This window comes from Ceratotherium simum, chromosome 9 (genome assembly GCF_057802395.1).
Source record: "Ceratotherium simum simum isolate JZ-2026a chromosome 9, ASM5780239v1, whole genome shotgun sequence".
Classification (NCBI taxonomy): domain Eukaryota; kingdom Metazoa; phylum Chordata; class Mammalia; order Perissodactyla; family Rhinocerotidae; genus Ceratotherium; species Ceratotherium simum.
The window spans coordinates 73,451,017-73,469,321 of NC_141908.1; the positions used below are offsets into that span (position 1 = coordinate 73,451,017).

At 39.8% G+C, this 18,305-nt stretch overlaps 1 protein-coding gene across 2 annotated transcripts in view; it reads right to left on the minus strand.

The window, feature by feature from the left end:
- ANKRD44 (ankyrin repeat domain 44) overlaps window positions 1-18,305 on the minus strand; it is a 295,892-nt gene that overhangs the window by 13,252 nt on the left and 264,335 nt on the right. For both annotated transcript variants that reach the window (XM_087435544.1, XM_087435543.1), the window contains exons 18-22: window positions 16,999-17,200; window positions 12,936-13,023; window positions 11,777-11,894; window positions 10,007-10,223; window positions 6,316-6,403 (exon numbers count right to left, since the gene is read on the minus strand). In XM_087435544.1, coding sequence (XP_087291670.1) covers window positions 6,316-6,403; window positions 10,007-10,223; window positions 11,777-11,894; window positions 12,936-13,023; window positions 16,999-17,200 — 713 coding nt within the window. The remainder of the gene's footprint in view (window positions 1-6,315; window positions 6,404-10,006; window positions 10,224-11,776; window positions 11,895-12,935; window positions 13,024-16,998; window positions 17,201-18,305) is intronic.

Consider the following 18,305-nt stretch of genomic DNA (forward strand, 5'->3'; position numbering starts at 1 on the left):
TTATTTTAGGTCTAAGAACTATGGTCTTAGATGCTGTAGATATTTACAGAAATGGCAAAATCTTACTAAGACAACCCAGAATTACGATGGCCATTATGGGAATGTTTCAATTAAACAAGATTGTTCATTTAAGAAGTGCACTTGAAAGTAAGAGTTCCCAAATCAACAAATGGAATGGAATATCTCTTTTAATTGGTATGCAGAAGACTTTACAAGGCTTCAAGTTTCCAAAATAGTTTTCTTGAAAAATTCATTGCAAAAGGCTAATGAAAAATTAAAGACACAAGAGGTATCTAAAACAGAAGACTATAAAACTGATGTGACTCCCTCCATCCTCTTTTACCTGAGTACTCATAGTCCATAGTACAGCTGCAACAGCTCCAAGGCCAGAAACCTAAACAACACCTGGGCCTCCCCTGTTGCATCATCAACAGAACAATGGCCCAGAAATTGGTGTCTCATTTGCAATCAACTGGGACACTGGAAAAAAGATTGTCCTAGAAGGTTTTGTGCAAATCCTTTGGTAGCAACTCAAATGCCCCATAAATACCCTCAAAGGAGGGCCTCCATAATGGCCCCTCCCAGGATTGACAGGACTCCAAGGTGTTCTCCAGTAAACTGATACTAGTTATTCCTTTAAACAGCCCAGGGGAAACTAAAATGAAAATTAACGGAAAAATCTTGCCAAATTCTGATAGATACCAGGGCTACACTCTACTTTAAACCCCACTTGCTCAGGAGCCTGCAGATGAGATCCTGGCAAAACTGGCAGAAGCTGGCAAAGGGTGAGAATTCTTACCACAGTCAGCTCCCCCAGATCTCTGTAGTGCCCAGTGGAGAGCGAAAGGTAAATTTCATGTTGTCCCTTCCTTTCCAAATATCAGACTCTCGTGAATTTGGTTTTGAGGTTCCCATCAGTTAGTGATCCTTTTCTCTTCCAGGGACAGCTATAGCCTTCTTATTTGTCCTAAGCCCTTATATATATATAAGGCTATATTTGGGAGTGGCTCTGGATCTTGGGAGGGTAGTATCTTTTGCACCATCTTTGGGGATGCCTCTTGCATCCATGGGATTGTTCAAAACTGCCAGAAATATTTACTGTTTGTCCCAGCTGAAACTTGACAAGATATGTGACAGGCTTTTTTTTTGTTTGTTTTTTTAAGTAGCTCTATGGTCAGAAGTTGGCCAAATTGGAAGCTGATATTCAGAGCCTGATAGGAACTTTTTTTAGGCCTTTTCCTCTAAGCTAAAATGAAACTACACACCTGGGGTGGTGGTGGTGGAGGGGACATTCAAAGACAAACAGCTCTAAGTCTAGAACTTAGGCATCTGTCTATGATTTCTATCTTAGTTGAAGGAAGATCTTCTCCTTTATATAAAGAAGCAAACTGAAGATAATGTAGTTGGATAGGTGGGTCAACTCCTTTCCTTGAGGAATTGGAATCAACTGTCCTTGTCTTAAAACCCAAGTCTTTCAAGAACGTAAAAAGCCCACCTATCCCTTTTACCAACCCCCAAACCTCTCCTATTCGTCTCAAAAGACTTATAGGTATTGTAAAAATTCTGGACTTAGGAAACAAAAGTCCTTCTTGGAGAAACTTGGCTTCTTTCCCTGTGCCTTTGAGCTGTAAATGTTCTATCCATGCTCTCCAGCAAGTGAGCACCATCTCTTTGAAATGCAAACTTCAGGGAGATAAAGCTTATCAGAAGGAAGAAAAAAAAGAAAAAAAAAAAAGGCTATTTGGAATCTAGAGGAATGAAAAATCTGAAGTCTTCTCCCCAAATATTAGTAAAAAGTTTAAGCCATCTGAGCTGGTAACCTTAACTTATTTCATTTACCAAAAACACAATTTGGATCCAACTGTTCTTTTATAAACTAGTGAGTTCTGCATTATCATACCTGTCTCATGCCTAAAATTTTAAAAGCTATAAGATCTCCTTTTGTGTCTGTCTGTATGTTTATCTATGTCTATGTACGTATGTTATCTGTGATTTTTTTTCTACCTCTGGATGGTATTGACAAAATTAATTTGTAAAGAGCTCTATTTAATTGGGTTAAAGAAAATTAGGCATTTATATAACACAAGTGCACTCTCAGAAATATGGAAAGTAACCCAAATGTTTTTCAAGTTCACGTGATCTAGGTTAATATTTGGTAAAGAGGAATTAATTTTAAGTTTGTTGGTTTAATTAAAACAGGCATATCTTCAGAATTATTAGCATTAAACATAATGCTAACATACAACTTTTATTCTACCAAGGTTTACTAAAAGTCAAATAAGCTCATGTTATCTCTGTTACACAATTTGTCAGCAAGAAATATAACAAGATGATGGTTAGCTGTTTAATATCTCATGAAATTTTCATGAGCAATCTAAACATAATTGTTAAGAATAAGTAAATTAAATAGATGTAAGACAAAGGTTTATAAACTTTATAAACTTTCCAACAATAATTACACTTTATGGTATGTTTACTTAAAAATAGTTTCCAAAATGTTTTTGGTAACTTGAAACCTTAAAGTTATACTGAGATAAGTTAAATGATGAATATTCATTGAATATCTAGATCATTTCCAAATAAGATAAAATACTGAAACATTAATTACTGAACATAGTTTATCTATTTTTGTTTTCCTTTTACAGAGGAGCTAAATATATTTGGGTCTATTAGTAAACACGTTTTGTGCCACACTGAAAAATTCACTATGAGGAAGAATATACTTCTAGAAATTATGAAATGTATTTATAAATTTGCCAATCCATAGAATGCTAGTGTAACAGACAGTCCACAATTGCTTACTTCTTAGTTTTCACTAGGAATTAAGGATTCTAAAGGTTAAGAATTCTAATCAATTAAAACTACTTAGAAATAATAAGTGTGAAAGAAAACAACTGTGTATGAAAACTAGGTAAGGAAAGTAGAATGTATTTTTTGGATAAGAAAAGGTAGGAAGGACACGTATTTTGTTTAATGTTCTTTTTTTTGTTAAGGGAGAACAGAAAGTAATTTCATACTAAAGTAAAATGACTGGTTATTCCAGAATGAGAAAGAGAAGGAAAAAAATAGGATAAAATCTGACAGATACAAAAAAGCTGTAGAAGGTCTGTGGAAAAAGAATCTTGGGAAAGGAATTTTACGTTTGGTCAAGCTGGCTAAGATTGGAATGGATTTATTTAAGTTTTTAAAAAATGAGTTTTAATATGAAAAGCACACTAGTGCAAAATTAAAATTTGATTTTCTCTTTGTTAAAAGGACAAAGGTTTTTTTAGATTATTGGTCTGCTCTTAATAAGAAATTGTAAACAAAGGTTTTTCTTTACCTTTTAACTAATCTGCCTGGAAAGCAAACATTTTGTGTCTTACCAAAACAATTTACTGTGCTTCACGCTGTCTTTATCAGATCTTTGATTACTTAAGAAAACCCAGTCCTCTCAACATTAAAAGAGCTAAGGGTTTTTTGTTGTTGTTGTTTGTTGAGGAAGATTAGCCTGAGCTAACATCTGTGCCCATCTTCCTCTATTTTGTATGTGGGATGCAACCACAGCATGGTTTGATGAGCGGTGTGTAGGTCCACGCCTGGGATTCAAACCTGGGAACTCCAGGCTGTCAAAGTGGAATGCACGAACTTAACCACTATGCCACTGGGCCAGCCCTATTGTTGTTTTTAATCTTTAATCTTTAATTGTCACTTTAGTTAAATGGATAACTAAGTATTGTTTCACAGTGACCTATGATCCTACTTGATCAAGTGTTTTAAAACCTTCTGATTTTTTGACACAATTCCCAAAAATCAAATTCTAAATGAAGTCTTTTTGACCTTGAAGTAACTTTGGGATTTTCCAAAGGGCCCCTGGAACATCTCAAAAGATTTGTTCTCTTTCCTTATAAAAAGAAAAATATTAAACTAATTAGGCTTATTTGATATGTTAAGTTACATAGGAAACATCAAATAAGAAGTGATGTTTAACTTTCCTAAGTTAAATTTATATGGGTATATGTTACTAATATGTGTTCCAGAAATTGCATAAAATTCCTAAAAAACTGATATATCCTGGTATAATGTTATCAGTCATAGTTCCAGTTATCGTCTTAAATGTTGTGTGTCTCAGAAATAACCAAAGTCCTTTGTCAATCCAATTATAATGAACTCTCATCAGATCTTTAACCACGGGCATTTTTAAGTCTTTTGTCACTTGCAGACAGTTATTGTTTTACCCTGATGCTTTTGTAAAAGTGGAGATTCATGGAAAGGACCCTTCCAAGTACTCTTGACCACTGATACTGTTGTCAAATTACAAGGTGTCGAACCTTGGGTGCACATTTCACAACTGTAGAAGGCTCCACCTAACATCTAGTCTGTGCAAATGCCAGAGACCTCAAAATCAAATCCACTAGGAAGAGAAGTAGCTGACATCGAAGTAGACCACTTCCTCCCAAGATGTCGGATCAAGAATGTTTCTTTCCTTTCCTCTTTCCCTCTCTGGCCATCCTCTTCCTAATTCTTACACCATGAAGCTCTTTATGATTCTTTTGTTTACCTTTTGCCTTGCCCTGACCTGTTCAAATGTCCTAGGCCATTGCAAAGGAGGGTAATCCATCCTCCAACCTACTGTTGGACTTGCTACAATGCTGGTGATCCTGTAGTTCTGCCCATCACAAACTTGTCTCTGATTTCCAATGTCTCAGTTTCTCTGCAACAAGCTCGCTGGATAAACACTTCTGGGGAAGTGGAGACACAGGTATATGAAATACATCAACAGGCCAACTGGCTTAAAGAAGTATCCCCTTCTTCAGGGTCATTTCTTGACTTACTTGATTCTAGCTGGTTTGGTTCATGAGAACCCTGGCTCAGGAGGATCCTGAAAACCTCAGGAATACTTTTACTATTAATAATAATAATCTCCCTGGTCCGTTGCATTCTCTCAAGGGTTTTAAATGTGTGTATACAGCCACTAGCCAGCCAACAATGGTCTCCCTCCAAATGGAACAATGAACTTGACATCATCTCCTGTGAAATATATACTGAGACCTGAAGAGGCAATGGTAACTGAGAGTAACTTGGAATACCATCGTTGCTTGACCAGAGGTTGATCAAAAAGGAGGAATTGTCAAACTGATCTCACATTAACCTTTCCTTGGTAAGCTGGGCACCACTGATCCTGGGAAACCATGTCAGCAAAATGAAACTTAACTTTTAGCTTCATGTTTTTGTAAAGGTTCCATCTGTCCAGAAGTCAGACCATCTATGTAATCAAGCTATGATCACCAAGTTACACAGCTGATCGCCCCGTTCCTATGATACCTCAAGTAACACCAGATACGTAACCCCAGCCAATCAGATATTTTTATTCTTTCTCTTCCTTGTTCCCTATTCTTTATCCTAGAAAAGCTTCCCGCCTTCTGCCCCACTTTGCAGTTCTCTGAACTCTTGAGAGTGAAGACTACCTGCTTCATTAAGTGTTAAAGTTTGTTTGTATCACCTAAATTGTCTTCTTTAATCATTTTAACAGGTCTAATGGCACACACTCTGTAACCTCCAGCATTTCTTCAGAACCCCTACATCCAGGAAGGAGTTGACTGCATCCACTTATAGAAGGCATCATGCTAGGTGTTTTGGGGATACCACAGTGAAAAAGACATGGTTCCTTCAGATTTAAAATCACTCCTACTCCTTATCCCTTACCCCTTCTTTATTGATCCACTTTATGCCTCCAATATCTTTCTAGTCAAACGACTCAGCTTCAAGTGAAGCCCAGAGACAATGCAAAGACAAAGCTCTCCCAAGTCTAGGGCCCCCAGACTGACCATGGAAGTCTGACTTAAAGTCACCGTACTCTCTGAACGACGGCTCACACTATGAGATTGGAGAAAAAATTACATTTACCAAAAAAGAACTTACAACACATGAAGAATGGAGAATTATAAAATATGAAAAGTCTTCCTGGTATAAAATGTCTTTCTAATCATCCATAAGCATATTGTTGTAAACCCCAACTGATTTTTAGAATTTGGCAGACAAATGTGAGGTCCATCTGAAGAGCTTTTCATACGGTGTGTAATACGCCTCTCAGTCCACCCCTTCATGTAGTTTCCCTAAGGTGGTATGTGAGCCGCCTTGGAACCATGGCATTCCACAGAAAGCTTCTGGAAAGGGCCCACAATTTGCTATCAGACCTATTGGCCTTCAGCAGCAAAATGGAATATATTGGCCTTATCTATAATCTAACAGCTTTTCCTTCCCTGAAAGGCAATTTTTCTATGCATAGTTAAAAGAATTAAAGCGGCACCATTAACTTTCAGGATTTCTACTTACATTGCACAGTGCAGTGGAGTAAAGGGATTACCGACAAATTCACGAAAACATTTTTGTTCCAAAAGTACCTCTATACAGTTTTCATTACCTGCAAGGAATCAAAAGAATTCAGAGAGTGTCCGAGAGAGAAATTTTGTTCAACGCAATCTATTTTTTTCATCACGTTGAAGAAATTCTGGCTTATGAATTTTCCTGAATTGGTTAAATGTGCATTCTCCATGGAATAAAGTTTACAAAATGCCAAAATGTTATTAACCATGCTCACAGGTGTTCTGAAATATAATGAACAAATAAAACAGTGAAGGCCAGATGGTCTGATGGAAAGAAAGAGATAGAAAAGAGACCTCATTTGCAAGCAGAATAGATTCTATGATACTCTCAGCTCTTGATGGATAGATGCTGACACAGGTTTCAGTTTGTCCAATTTACAATAGGAAATTTCTCTTTCACCCATATGAATAGGTTCACTTACAGTTACACACCCTAGTGAAAGGGAGAAGATGTGATTGATATAAAATAGTATTTGAGATAATGCAGGTGAAGTTATGCACTTTAAAATACTATATAAGTCTTTAAAATGGCACCAAGAACAGTTTGTGGCAAATAGTATGTGCCCAATAATTATATTTTTAATAAGTAGATGAATGAAGGTGAGGAATTATTTTCAACAAAATGACAAGTAGTTTCCAAATCAACTGAAATTGAGTTAAGTAAGGTCCCAGCTCTGTAAGCTTACTTGTATGCGATCTTAGGCAACTCACTTGGGATCTGTGAGCCTCAGTTTCCCATATGTAAAAAATCAGATTAGGAATGCCTGCCCTGCCTATGACACAGGATGACGGCAGCTTCACTTGGTAAGGGATCTAAACGTGGTTCGTGAAGCGATGTACCATTGTTAAGGCAAGAAGACAAAGCTCTCTGGCTTTGGAATACAGATTGCTGTCCTGGGGCCTCTTCCTGGCTGAACTCAGCGCTAAATTAGTTAGAGTTCCCTTATGATCTGCCTCAGAATGATGCCGATTGGACAATTTTAAGTATTAAAATACAAATAAAACCTTTATTGCCCCTAGAAAGAGAAAAGATGAAGCTGCCTTTAGGAGGATTAAGAACCATATGAAGCAATGAACATAAAAATCCCCTAACTTAACGCAAGTTATACTGTTTAGCTTTCCAGCTACACCCAACCCTCACTCAAAAAGTCCCCGACACTCAGCCCCTCTATCAGTACGAATCCCGCAAAGGACCTAGCTTAGGGCGGCACCTGCACGTACCATTTCTTGGAGACTATGAATCTCAGCCTAAGGGTCTGCGTAGGTAGGACTGGGGATCCTTGAGCTACTTTTAATATTTCAAAGTGCTCAGTGAAGGGGATTCCAGGAACATGGGAGTTTGAACCTCGGACCTGCAAGCAGACGGCACTGGAAGGGCGAACTGCTTAGGAGAGGACTGCTCCTCCCCTGCTTGCACCTGGAGAGGCCTAAGAACAGAGAGACTGCCATCCCCATCCCACCCCACCCCACTCCGGGGGAGAGGACATGGTCTGTGGGGGGTTTGCCGCCTGCCATTATAATCGATGCCCTCAGTGTGTCTTTCCTTCCTGTAGGTTTTCCAGTGCCAGAGAGATCTCACAGATTGATCCAGGTAGGGGTTAGAGAGCCCTCATCTATTAGTACGTAAAAACAATTACAATCTCCCAGTGACATGCAGGGAGTTAAACTAATGGAAAAAGTAGAAAATTTGGCTCTTATTGAGGTCAGAACCAATGAAAAAATGAGGACTGTAATGAAAACGTAATGAAAGGTATTAAATCACTATCGTTAGAGCACCAAAACAACCTTCGGGACCTAATAATCATAGTTTCTCAGTGGAAATTTTAATAGAAGAACTGAAAATAGAAAAACAAAGTTATAGAAGCAGGGTAAGAAATATATAGGAAAATATCCATATAATCTTCAGTGTAGGAGACCTTCTTAAACAAGACCGGAAACCTAGGTACATAAAAAAAATCTGAGGGGCCAGCCCAGTGGCGTAGTGGTTAAGTGCGCACGCTCCGCTTCGGTGGCTTGGGGTTCACAGGTTCAGATCCCAGGTGCAGACCTATGCACTGCTCATCAAGCCATGCTGTGGCAGGCATCCCACATATAAAGTAGAGGAAGATGGGCACAGATGTTAGCCCAGGGCCAATCTTCCTCAGCAAAAAGAGGAGGATTGGCAATAGATGTTAGCTCAGGGCCAATCTTCCTCACCAAAAAGAAAAAAAAAAATCTGACAGATTCAACTACATAAAAGTTCAGAAGTTCAGGCATCATAAACAAGGAACAAAGATAGATGGTAGACTGAGAGAGAACATTTGCAACACACATAACACACAGAGGATTCATATCTCTAAGACAAGGTGCTCCAACAAACGTATGAGAAAAGATAACTCAATAGAAAAAGACTGAGCAATACATGGAAAAGGTAACTTCCAGAAGAGGAAATGCAAATATCTAAAGAAATACACTATTAGATAGGGAAACACAAATTAAAATAATGAAATACCCTTTTTTTGCCCTTCAAATTGACAAAAATTAAAAAAAAAGATATCACCCTGGGCAGGCAAAGGCTTGGGAAAATAGTAAGTTTTATACAAATGTTTGGGCGAGTCATAAATTATAATATTCTTTTTTGCAAAGTAATATGGTATAACTTATGAAAAATTTAAAATATACACTCCCTCTTTTTCAATAATTTCACTTCTGGAAACTTATCTGACACATAATATGAACTCACACTGCAACGTTGTTTGTATTAGGAAAAACACCTGAAAACAATCTAAATGTCCATCAACAGGCATCTGGTTGAGTCAATAACAAATTCTGATACATACACACGTCTATATCCATCTATCTATCTGCTATGAAATAACACAACTGTTAAAAAAATCTATCTGTATTGATACATATTGACTTGTAAGGTATCTGCAATAGAATGTTAAGTAAACAATAACAAAAAAAGAAAGTTATAGAATTATGTTTGTTACACGATTCTAGTTTAAAAATTTACATGCACATACATTTGTATTTAATTATATTCTCAAGGGGAAAATTATGAAAGAACACACCAAATTACATTAGAAAGTGAGTTTGGAAACAGAAACAATTTTACTTTAGACACTTCAGTATTTTTGAAATGTTACAATTAGCATGCATTTCTTTTTCACTTAAATAAGTGAAATAAAAATTTTTAAATCTCCCAAACAAGAAATGCAACAAAATAAATCGGAGATACAAGATGTGAAAAAGAAATGCCAAGACAGATCATGCATCTACTAGTAGTCGATGATGAAAGGTCATTACATCACATTCTTTTTGTTTTTAGCTGCATTATTTTAATTCTTTGCAGGATCCCTGGTGATCTCATGTAGATCAGAAACTCTGATTAAAACTGGTAATTTCAGTTCATTAGAAATTCTGGTTAGGACTTATACGTTACTGATTAACAAAAAGGGAGAAAGTGAATTTTTACTCCATTAAGGCATCATGGTAGCCTTAATGATGGAAAATATTAGGAAAAAAAAAAGAAATGTCTTAAATGCAGAAAGATTGGAAACCGTGGTTTATAGCATATGCTGTATTCTCACCTCCACTGAGATCTCAGTGGTGCTGGGGGAGGAAGTCTACCGGAATCGGCCAAATGACAATCAACTCACCATTGTAACAAGCCCAGTGTAGCGGCGTGTAGCCTTGGTTATCTTTGAAAGAACAGTCCTCCCCGGAAAGTGCCATCGGGAGCAGCTCACTCAGCCATGTGGCATGGCCACGAGCAGCCGCATAGTGCAAGGGTGTCCTCCCTCTGAAATCTTTACAGAGAATCGACACTTCTTGTTCCAGCAGCATTTGCACACATTCCTCGTGTCCCGTCATAATCTGACGCATTGCAATTAAAAACACAAAACAAATCTCAGAAGGGCAGAAGACTCAGGAAGCGAAGCAGTTGGTTGAGCGAGGCTGGGTTCAAAGTGGACGTATGCCTGGGTTTTAAGGGAAGTTGATTCTGCCCCACTTCAGAGGAGAGGGGCAGGACAACCCCAGCAAGATCCATAACAGAAAAGTCTGTGAATATCAGCATTCTGGAAACATCTCTTGACTCTCCAAACATAACCATGAAAGGTATCAGGATATGGTGGAAAACATCAGCTTTAGAATCATGAAGACGGGAGTGAAATCCTGGTTCCCCCTTATAAAACTTGGACACGTCAATTTGCCTGTGTGTGCTACATTTTATTCACCTGTGAATGGGAATGGCAATACTGACTTCACAGGGTGATGCGGGGACTAAGAGATGAGACCTGTGAAGGCTCCCAGCCTGTCACACGGCCCACGGGAAGGACCCGAGAAACAAGAACTGTGCTTATGACACTGACCACTTCCAGTTCCTCTTCTTTTCATCGATCACGGGGATCAGCACCACCCCCAAATAGCAATTTTTTGATTTCTGCTTTTGTTTCATTTAGTTTATTTGACATACTTTAAAAAACAGTTCAGCAGACGTGTACAGAAGAATTATCCACAGGATATATATTTCAGCAGGAAATATATGGGCCAACATTTGTAATAAAGAGCAATCAGAAATACATGGTTACTCAAAACTAGGCAACCACTGGAGGAAACAGTGACGCCTGCACACAACGGAGCACTGAAAAATGAAGGGGCAGAAAACTATTTAGTGATGTGGAAAAAGGTCCTTGATACACTAAGAGGAAAAAAAGCAGGTTCCAAATAGCATCTTCAGTATTTTCTCTTTTTAAAATTTAAAACAAATTTATATACAGAAAAAAAAAAAAAGATTGGTGATACATATACCAAAAAGTAGTTATCTCCAGGAGGTAGGATTACTGGTGATTGTGACTTTCTTCTCTGTGCTTTTAAAAAATATTTCGGGGCCGGCCCCACGGCATAGCGGTTAAGCGCTCATGCTCTGCTGCTGGCAGCCCAGGTTCGGATCCCGGGTGCGCACTGACGCACCGCTTATCAGGCCACGCTGTGGCAGCGTCCCATATAAAGTGAAGGAAGACAGGCACAGATGTTAGCCCAGGGCCAGTCTTCCTCAGCAAAAAGAGGAAGATTGGCATGGATGTTAGCTCAGGGCTGATCTTCCTCACAAAAATTTAAAAAAAAAAAATTTGCAAGTTTTCTATGATGGCCATGTATATTGTAATCAGAAAGCAGAACCAATTCTACCAACAGTAGGAGTTCATATATCTATGATCACAATCTAACATGAAATCGCAAGAGTAGGACCTAAGTGTACCTGCCATTATTTTACCTTTGCAAAAGATTTTGTAATTTCTTTTTCACTGACTGAAGTTAATTGGTTATCTTAAGAATCAATCTTTTTACTAAAAATTCATATGGGGAAATAAAGAGGAGACAAGCTCACTACAAAATTACTTGATTAAAGCTGAGGAAGGTGTACATACCCCTCTGTGTAGAGCTGTGCAGCCCATGATGTCAACAGCATCTACATTTGCTTCCTTTTCAAGTAACAATGAGACGGCGTCAATGTGTCCATATGCTACTGCAAGCATCAGTGGGGTTCTAGGGAAAGAGATAAATTAGGCTTTTAAAAAGAAGATTAAAAAAAATACTCATCGCTTCCAGTGGGAGGACACCCCTCTCTCTCTCTCCTCTTAACAATTGCTTAACATTTTCTGAGTGTCCCCAGATGGCTAGATGCTGCATGGAACAAGCTATCTGCTCTGGTCTCTAACGGCCACCTGGAACGGTGTCAGTGGAATGATCAATATAGGTGGGGCAGGGGAAGGTTCCTTCTCAGAATGGTCATGTTAATCCCATCATCCTCAAAACTATGTAGCATTTACTAAATATCAATTGAGTAGGGAGTGTGTGTATGGAGGAGACCCTCTTGCTTCTATCAGAGCAGCTCTACTTCCTTAGTTTTCTATGTTGGACTTCTGCTCTGGATTTCATTTGAACAAAGCCTCATTGCCTTAAGAAAAGTCCAACAAGTCTAGAGGAAAGAACAGAGGGTGCTGGGGCCCAGGAGGTGAGGTTCTAGCTCTGACTCGACACTAACTCATCTTCCTGGGATGAGTCATGGGGGCCTTTTTGCTCTGCATTTCCTATCTGTAGGAGAAGACTGGGTGGGGAATGGGCTAACAGGTGGAAAATACTTTGGAGAAACAGACTCAGGAAGGATAAAAATATGAAGGATTTTTATGATAGAGATAACTTCTTGAGGTCTGTCCTATTGCCATTATTATTTTAAAAAATAGGAAGGCAGCAGTTCCAGAAGAGGGTAAAAATGGATAGAAAGAAGAGACGAAGGAGAGAATATTAAAAAAAAAAAAAGGCCAGGACACATGGCCACAGACATAAAAATCTGGCTCTTTTTCATTAAGATACACACACCCCCACACACCCCCACAAACTTTTCTTGGATATATACTCTAGCACAAAGCCACCTCATTATTCTAGGGCCCTCATCCATGAATTTCACCCAAATGTGTATACAGCCCACCTAGAATTCAGCAGTCAGCCCTCCCAGCTGTTTAACAAATTAACCAGCCACTTGTTGTGACTGAATGTGAACCCCAGGCCAAGCGCAAGAACACTTACTGCCCTTTGGCATCCTTCACGTCAACCACTTCCGGGTTGTCTGCGATTTCTAGTAATAGCCGCAAACACAGTGTGTGACCATTAATTACTGAAAAGGAAAATAATGGACATTCTTTTAACAGACCAACAGCACTCACACCCCTCCAAAGTGAGATTTACCTGGACTTCAAATCAGTGGTTTTCAGTTGTTGCTGACGGATGTCCGCAGGTTTCCAGCTGCTGGGCACAGCCCGCTCCAATGTTTATGTCACTAATCCATCCACCCCTTTCTTCCTATCAGGGCACTTTGGTCCTCACCCAACCTTTTTCTGGTTCCTGTATCGAGGGTTTTTTCCTTAAACGTGACATCCTTTCATATCTCCTTGGATGGGGCTGAGAATCTCTCCCCACTTTCCAGTTACCCTTTCTGTTCCTCTAAGCGAGTCCCCTGTTCTATACAACCATCCCATGTCCAGCCTGCCTCCAGCCCTTTTTATAAGGGAGGAAGAAGGGGGAGGAAAAGGAGAGGAGGGGCAAGAGGGGAGCAGGAGTGGGATGGGAGGAGGAGGGAGGAGAGGGGAGGAGAGGGGAGGAGAGGAGAGGAGGGAAGGAAGAGAGAACAGGTTTTGCCTCTTTTCCTGGTCATTTTACATTCTGAGGTAGACATTCCAGCAATAGTTCTGATTGATTAGTGGTGACTTAAAGCAAAACCCCAAGCCGGAAAGGTGTCCTCAGCCGCGGGCTCACTGCTCATCGACTGACTGGCACTCTCAGGAGACTCCCAGAGAGCCCCTGCGACTGGAGGACTGGGTCTCGGAGTTCCTCGAACCACAGCCCTGCTTGCTCTGCCTTCCCGGGTCTCCAGCCTGCTAAGGGCGGCACTCCAGTGGCCTCCCACCTTCCCTCTCCTCCGTCCCCTCCTCTCGCCTGCTGAGCTCTGACTGGGCGCCCTCCTCGCCCCTTCCCAGGCCCTCACCCCGTCCCTCCTCCCGCAGCGGCCCAGTGGGGGCCGGCCATGGGCAGGAAACGCGGCCCCAACGCCGGGCTGGCCTTGACCCACTGGGCTGGACCACACGCGTGGGCCTTGTGCGCACCAGGCACGGTGCTTCTTGTAGGTTGCGGTACCGCGGGGGCTGGGAAGCAAACCTCCTAGAATGACAATTCCCCAGACTAAAGTACTTTAGCTTACTGAATGGAACCCACAGCCTTACATACGACATGGCTTTCCACTCAGGGAGCTGGATGAGAACAAATGCGTTTAAAATTCCAAACGTGACCTTCTCTCCTCTCTGAACAATGAGAACACCATGAAATACATTGCATTTACCTCGCTGCGGACGTGGAGGGAGAAGGGAAGAGAGGCCGCTACCTTAGATTGATAAAGGCTCTTCTAAGAGCTGCATTTTACAGTCCTTTTCATTGCGCGCCAGTCATGAGAGAATGCTAATTTAACGACGTTTTTTAGGGACAATACATATTAGAATCAGCTCACATTCATAGACACCACTCAAATTAACTACAGGGATAATGCCCACATTTTGTAGACCATTGCATTCAGCCCATTCTCAGCAACATTCCATTTACCTATCTCAGGAGGAAATTTTGTGGACTGGAGTACAATGTATTGTTGTTGCTGTTGTTTTGTTTTAAAAATTACATTAAATCTGTTACCACTGGTGAAATATGCAAGGAGTTTAACGTATGCTTAAAAGCAAACGATAGCAGAGGACTGACAGCTAAATACTACAGGCGATGGGTTCATGAACCCGGAGGTACAGTGTATTTTGATTGATTCCTCTTTCTATATTAATTTAATATTCTTTAAATACTCATAATCATAATAGTTCCAAGTTTGATTTTTAGTTAATATTTCAATAGTTAGTTAATAGTTCAATAGTTTAGTTAGTTCAATAGTTTGATTTTTGGCTAAACAGAAAAAGGAAAAAAATCATCTAAGTTCATCTCACTCACCCAGTATGCTGGAGAGCAAACCAATTTCTACAGTAGCGCTTTTTGGGGGGGGGCTCGGGGGGGGGGGCATGTACAGTAGCTTTTTGAACTTAGCTAATAGCCCTCAGGTAAAGATAATTCCCCCTTATTGTAAAAGTATAGCCAAACTAGAATTTTCATCGGCTTCCCACACATTACATTTTCCCCAATTGCCTTCTAGCAAAAAGATGCTAACATCTCCCTTAGCTGTGCCCCGCGGAATCAGCTTCGCCTCAGACTCAGCTCAGCCTCTCCCTCGCTATGAGTGACAGCCATTTTTCATGCTGCTCCAAGACCACAACTCTCATTGCAACTATCTGCGCCAAAACCTCTAATATCCATCCTGGCTCCGGCTCCTCACAGGATTTGAAACAAAAAAAATGGCCTCTGAAGTGAGTTGGTAAAGAGTCTGGATAAACAGATCCTCCAAACAGGCTGAAGCTGCACAGCAGACATTTTGTGGAGAAGAGTCCAATGAGCCTGCGTCTTTAATGAACGACAGGAGGGAAATCCAAAAGGAGTGAGTCATCTTGACCACTAGGGGGCTCCATTGGACCACAACCTATGTCACAGTCAATGAGTGACAATGATTCTTCGTTGTTCACCTGTTCACAAGGGCTATTTCCCACAATCAGATAGGCCCTTTGTAATTGTCAGGAAGTACATGATAACTAAAGCAGGATGCTTGCCGTAATAATAGGCAACCAATCTTTAAAAAGGAGAACTAAATTTGAACTTTATAATAATACCAAGCATGTCTAGGAAGCAAAATGGTTAAATGTGACGGGAAATAAGAATTTATAATTTAACCACACCAACCATTGCTGACCTCACGGCTAAAGTTTTTCCCAGGGACAATCATTTCCAGATAATTAAGCAATACCATGTTTCTTTCAATTTCCATATTGTTTTTCTTCAGTGGTTTGGAAATTCAGGGATGTGCATGGAAATACTTCCACAAGGTCAAGCATTCTGAGAAAATTTTCCCAAGTAGCAAGAATTATAAAGTCTTTTGAAAAACTATCTTCACTCATTTCCTTCCTCAATACACCCATTATTTCACAGTGTAAGACAGTATAAGACATTAGCTACTATCCTGATCAAAGGTTGATATCATTGAATTTCCTGACCCCAAAGGTATTTACGCCTTAGCAGAGCTAGGGACTCTTCCACATTACCTCTATATCTGTGTATATGTCTAGAACTGTCTTGACACAGATTTATTTCATGTGCATTGGAGAAAAATCCCAGAAAAGGCAATTACTTACATTATGATACATACATGCACTTTTTTTAAGAGTCTCTATCTTTGCACCTGATGCATCAAGAATCAAGCTAGTCAAAAGCTAAAAAGCATCATTTAGGCTGGCAGAATGATGTACTGATGAGATGGCTGCCTGATGACTCCTTTTATGAAATAGCCCTGAAATATCATTAATTTTATGCTTTAAAATGCTGTATGATTTTGTTCTATGTGACTTATCTGAGGATCACATTACATCTTGGCCTTTTTTCAGAAACCTTTGTCATAGCCTTTGGTCAAACGTTCTGAACTCTATTCTGAGTTAAGAAGGCCAGATGCAGCACAGTGGATTTTTAGGGCAGTGAATATACGCTATGTGATACTATAATGATGGACACATGTCATTCTACATTTGTCCAAACCCACAGAATGTATAACACCGAGAGTGAACCCTAATGTAAACTATGTACTTTGGGTGAATATGATGTGCCAATGCAGGTTCATTGCTTGTAATAAATGTACCATTCTGGTGAGGGATGTTGATAAAGGGGGAGGCTATCCATGTGTGGGGGACAGAGAGTATATGGGAAATCTTTGTACTTTCCTCTCAATTTTGCTGTGAACCTAAAACTGCTCTAAAAAAACAAAATCTTTAAAGAAGAAGATCGGAGAACACCCATCGTCTCCAAGTGGATAGTAGGCCAAAAGCATTTTGGAAGAGTGTGGGTATACCTGATAAAGAAAGAAAACTGATATTTTAAAAACTGGGATGAAGACGATGCTGCCATCCTTCTACTCAAACTTATAATTAGGCCACAAAACTAGGGTAACCAGACTCTTGACAAGACCTACCTGAGGCATGAAGTGGGGTTCTTTTGGTTACATTGTCCTTCACAAAGATGGATGCACCTTGATTGATAAGTGCTTCCACACATTCTGTGTGTCCCTTAAAGGCAGCCAGATCCAGAGCAGTGCGGCCTTTCTCGTCCCTGATATCCAGGTCTACCAGTGACTGCAGAAGGACCTCCAAGGCTTGATGGTGCCCGTTGTAGGCCTGCAGAGAAGAAACCAATGACCAAAGGCTCGCTCACCTCCAATTCCACAACAATCCACATGAGGGGCTAAGCTTCCAAGGTCACAGATGGAGACCACTCCAAAGAGCACATCACAAAGATGCTTGGGATAATTAGTGAAACACAGGCAAACCAGAGAGTTAAACTGAAAAATTATAATGCATAAACCTCACAGTTACATATAAATTTTTTCATGTTCTTTCTCTTTTGTCAAATAATTTGCTCCACTAATTATAATTAACACATAAGTGACTAAATGTATTAATGTATTCTTATATTTATATCTATTGATCAAATAATATAATACAGACTAGTAGCTGAATGAATTAATATATTCTTATATCTGTCAGTTCAGCCTTAAACATATTGACATAATCAGAATATTTTTTCAGGAGACTTTTCCATTAAACCTGGAGGAAGAAATTATTAAAAACATTGTGGACTTTGTAATTCAACAGAGGCATACAGACCTTCTGTTACAGCCCAGAACTTTACTAACTTCTAACCACGTGACCTGGCGAGTTTCTTAATTTCATGTAGAGCTTGTTTCCTCATCTATAAAATGAGAGCAATAAAAGCGGCCTCCCAGGGAAGATGAAAAGAGATAGAGTTGCACAGGCTTTGCATAATGTCTTGTACATCACGGACGCTTCCTCCTCTCTCCTTTGTTTCTTCCCTTGATTATCATGAAAACATAGAAACAATTATGGAAATAAATTCCATGCACCAGTGCCAAGTTCAGACTTATTTTGAGGTCCTATGCTACGTTAAGGTTAAGAGGCTTCAGACTACTAAAAAACAAAACTAAAAGCCAGAAAGATAATTTTTATTGTCTATAAGATAAAAAAATGTATACTCGCACACAAGGCAAAGGACATTGAAATAAAGAAGGGAAAAGGGTTAAGGATCTGGGGGTTGGAGGGGGAGAGGGAAGTGAAGGAGGAGGTAGTAGAAAAGCCCGTCCCAGTGTCTTCAGCAGCGGAAGTCCCCTCTCATGTCTCCTGTACTTTCTGTTTTTCTACTGCAGTGACTACTCAAGGCACAATTTATTTGAAAAAAGGCTTAGCACAGACAAAAGACCAATTT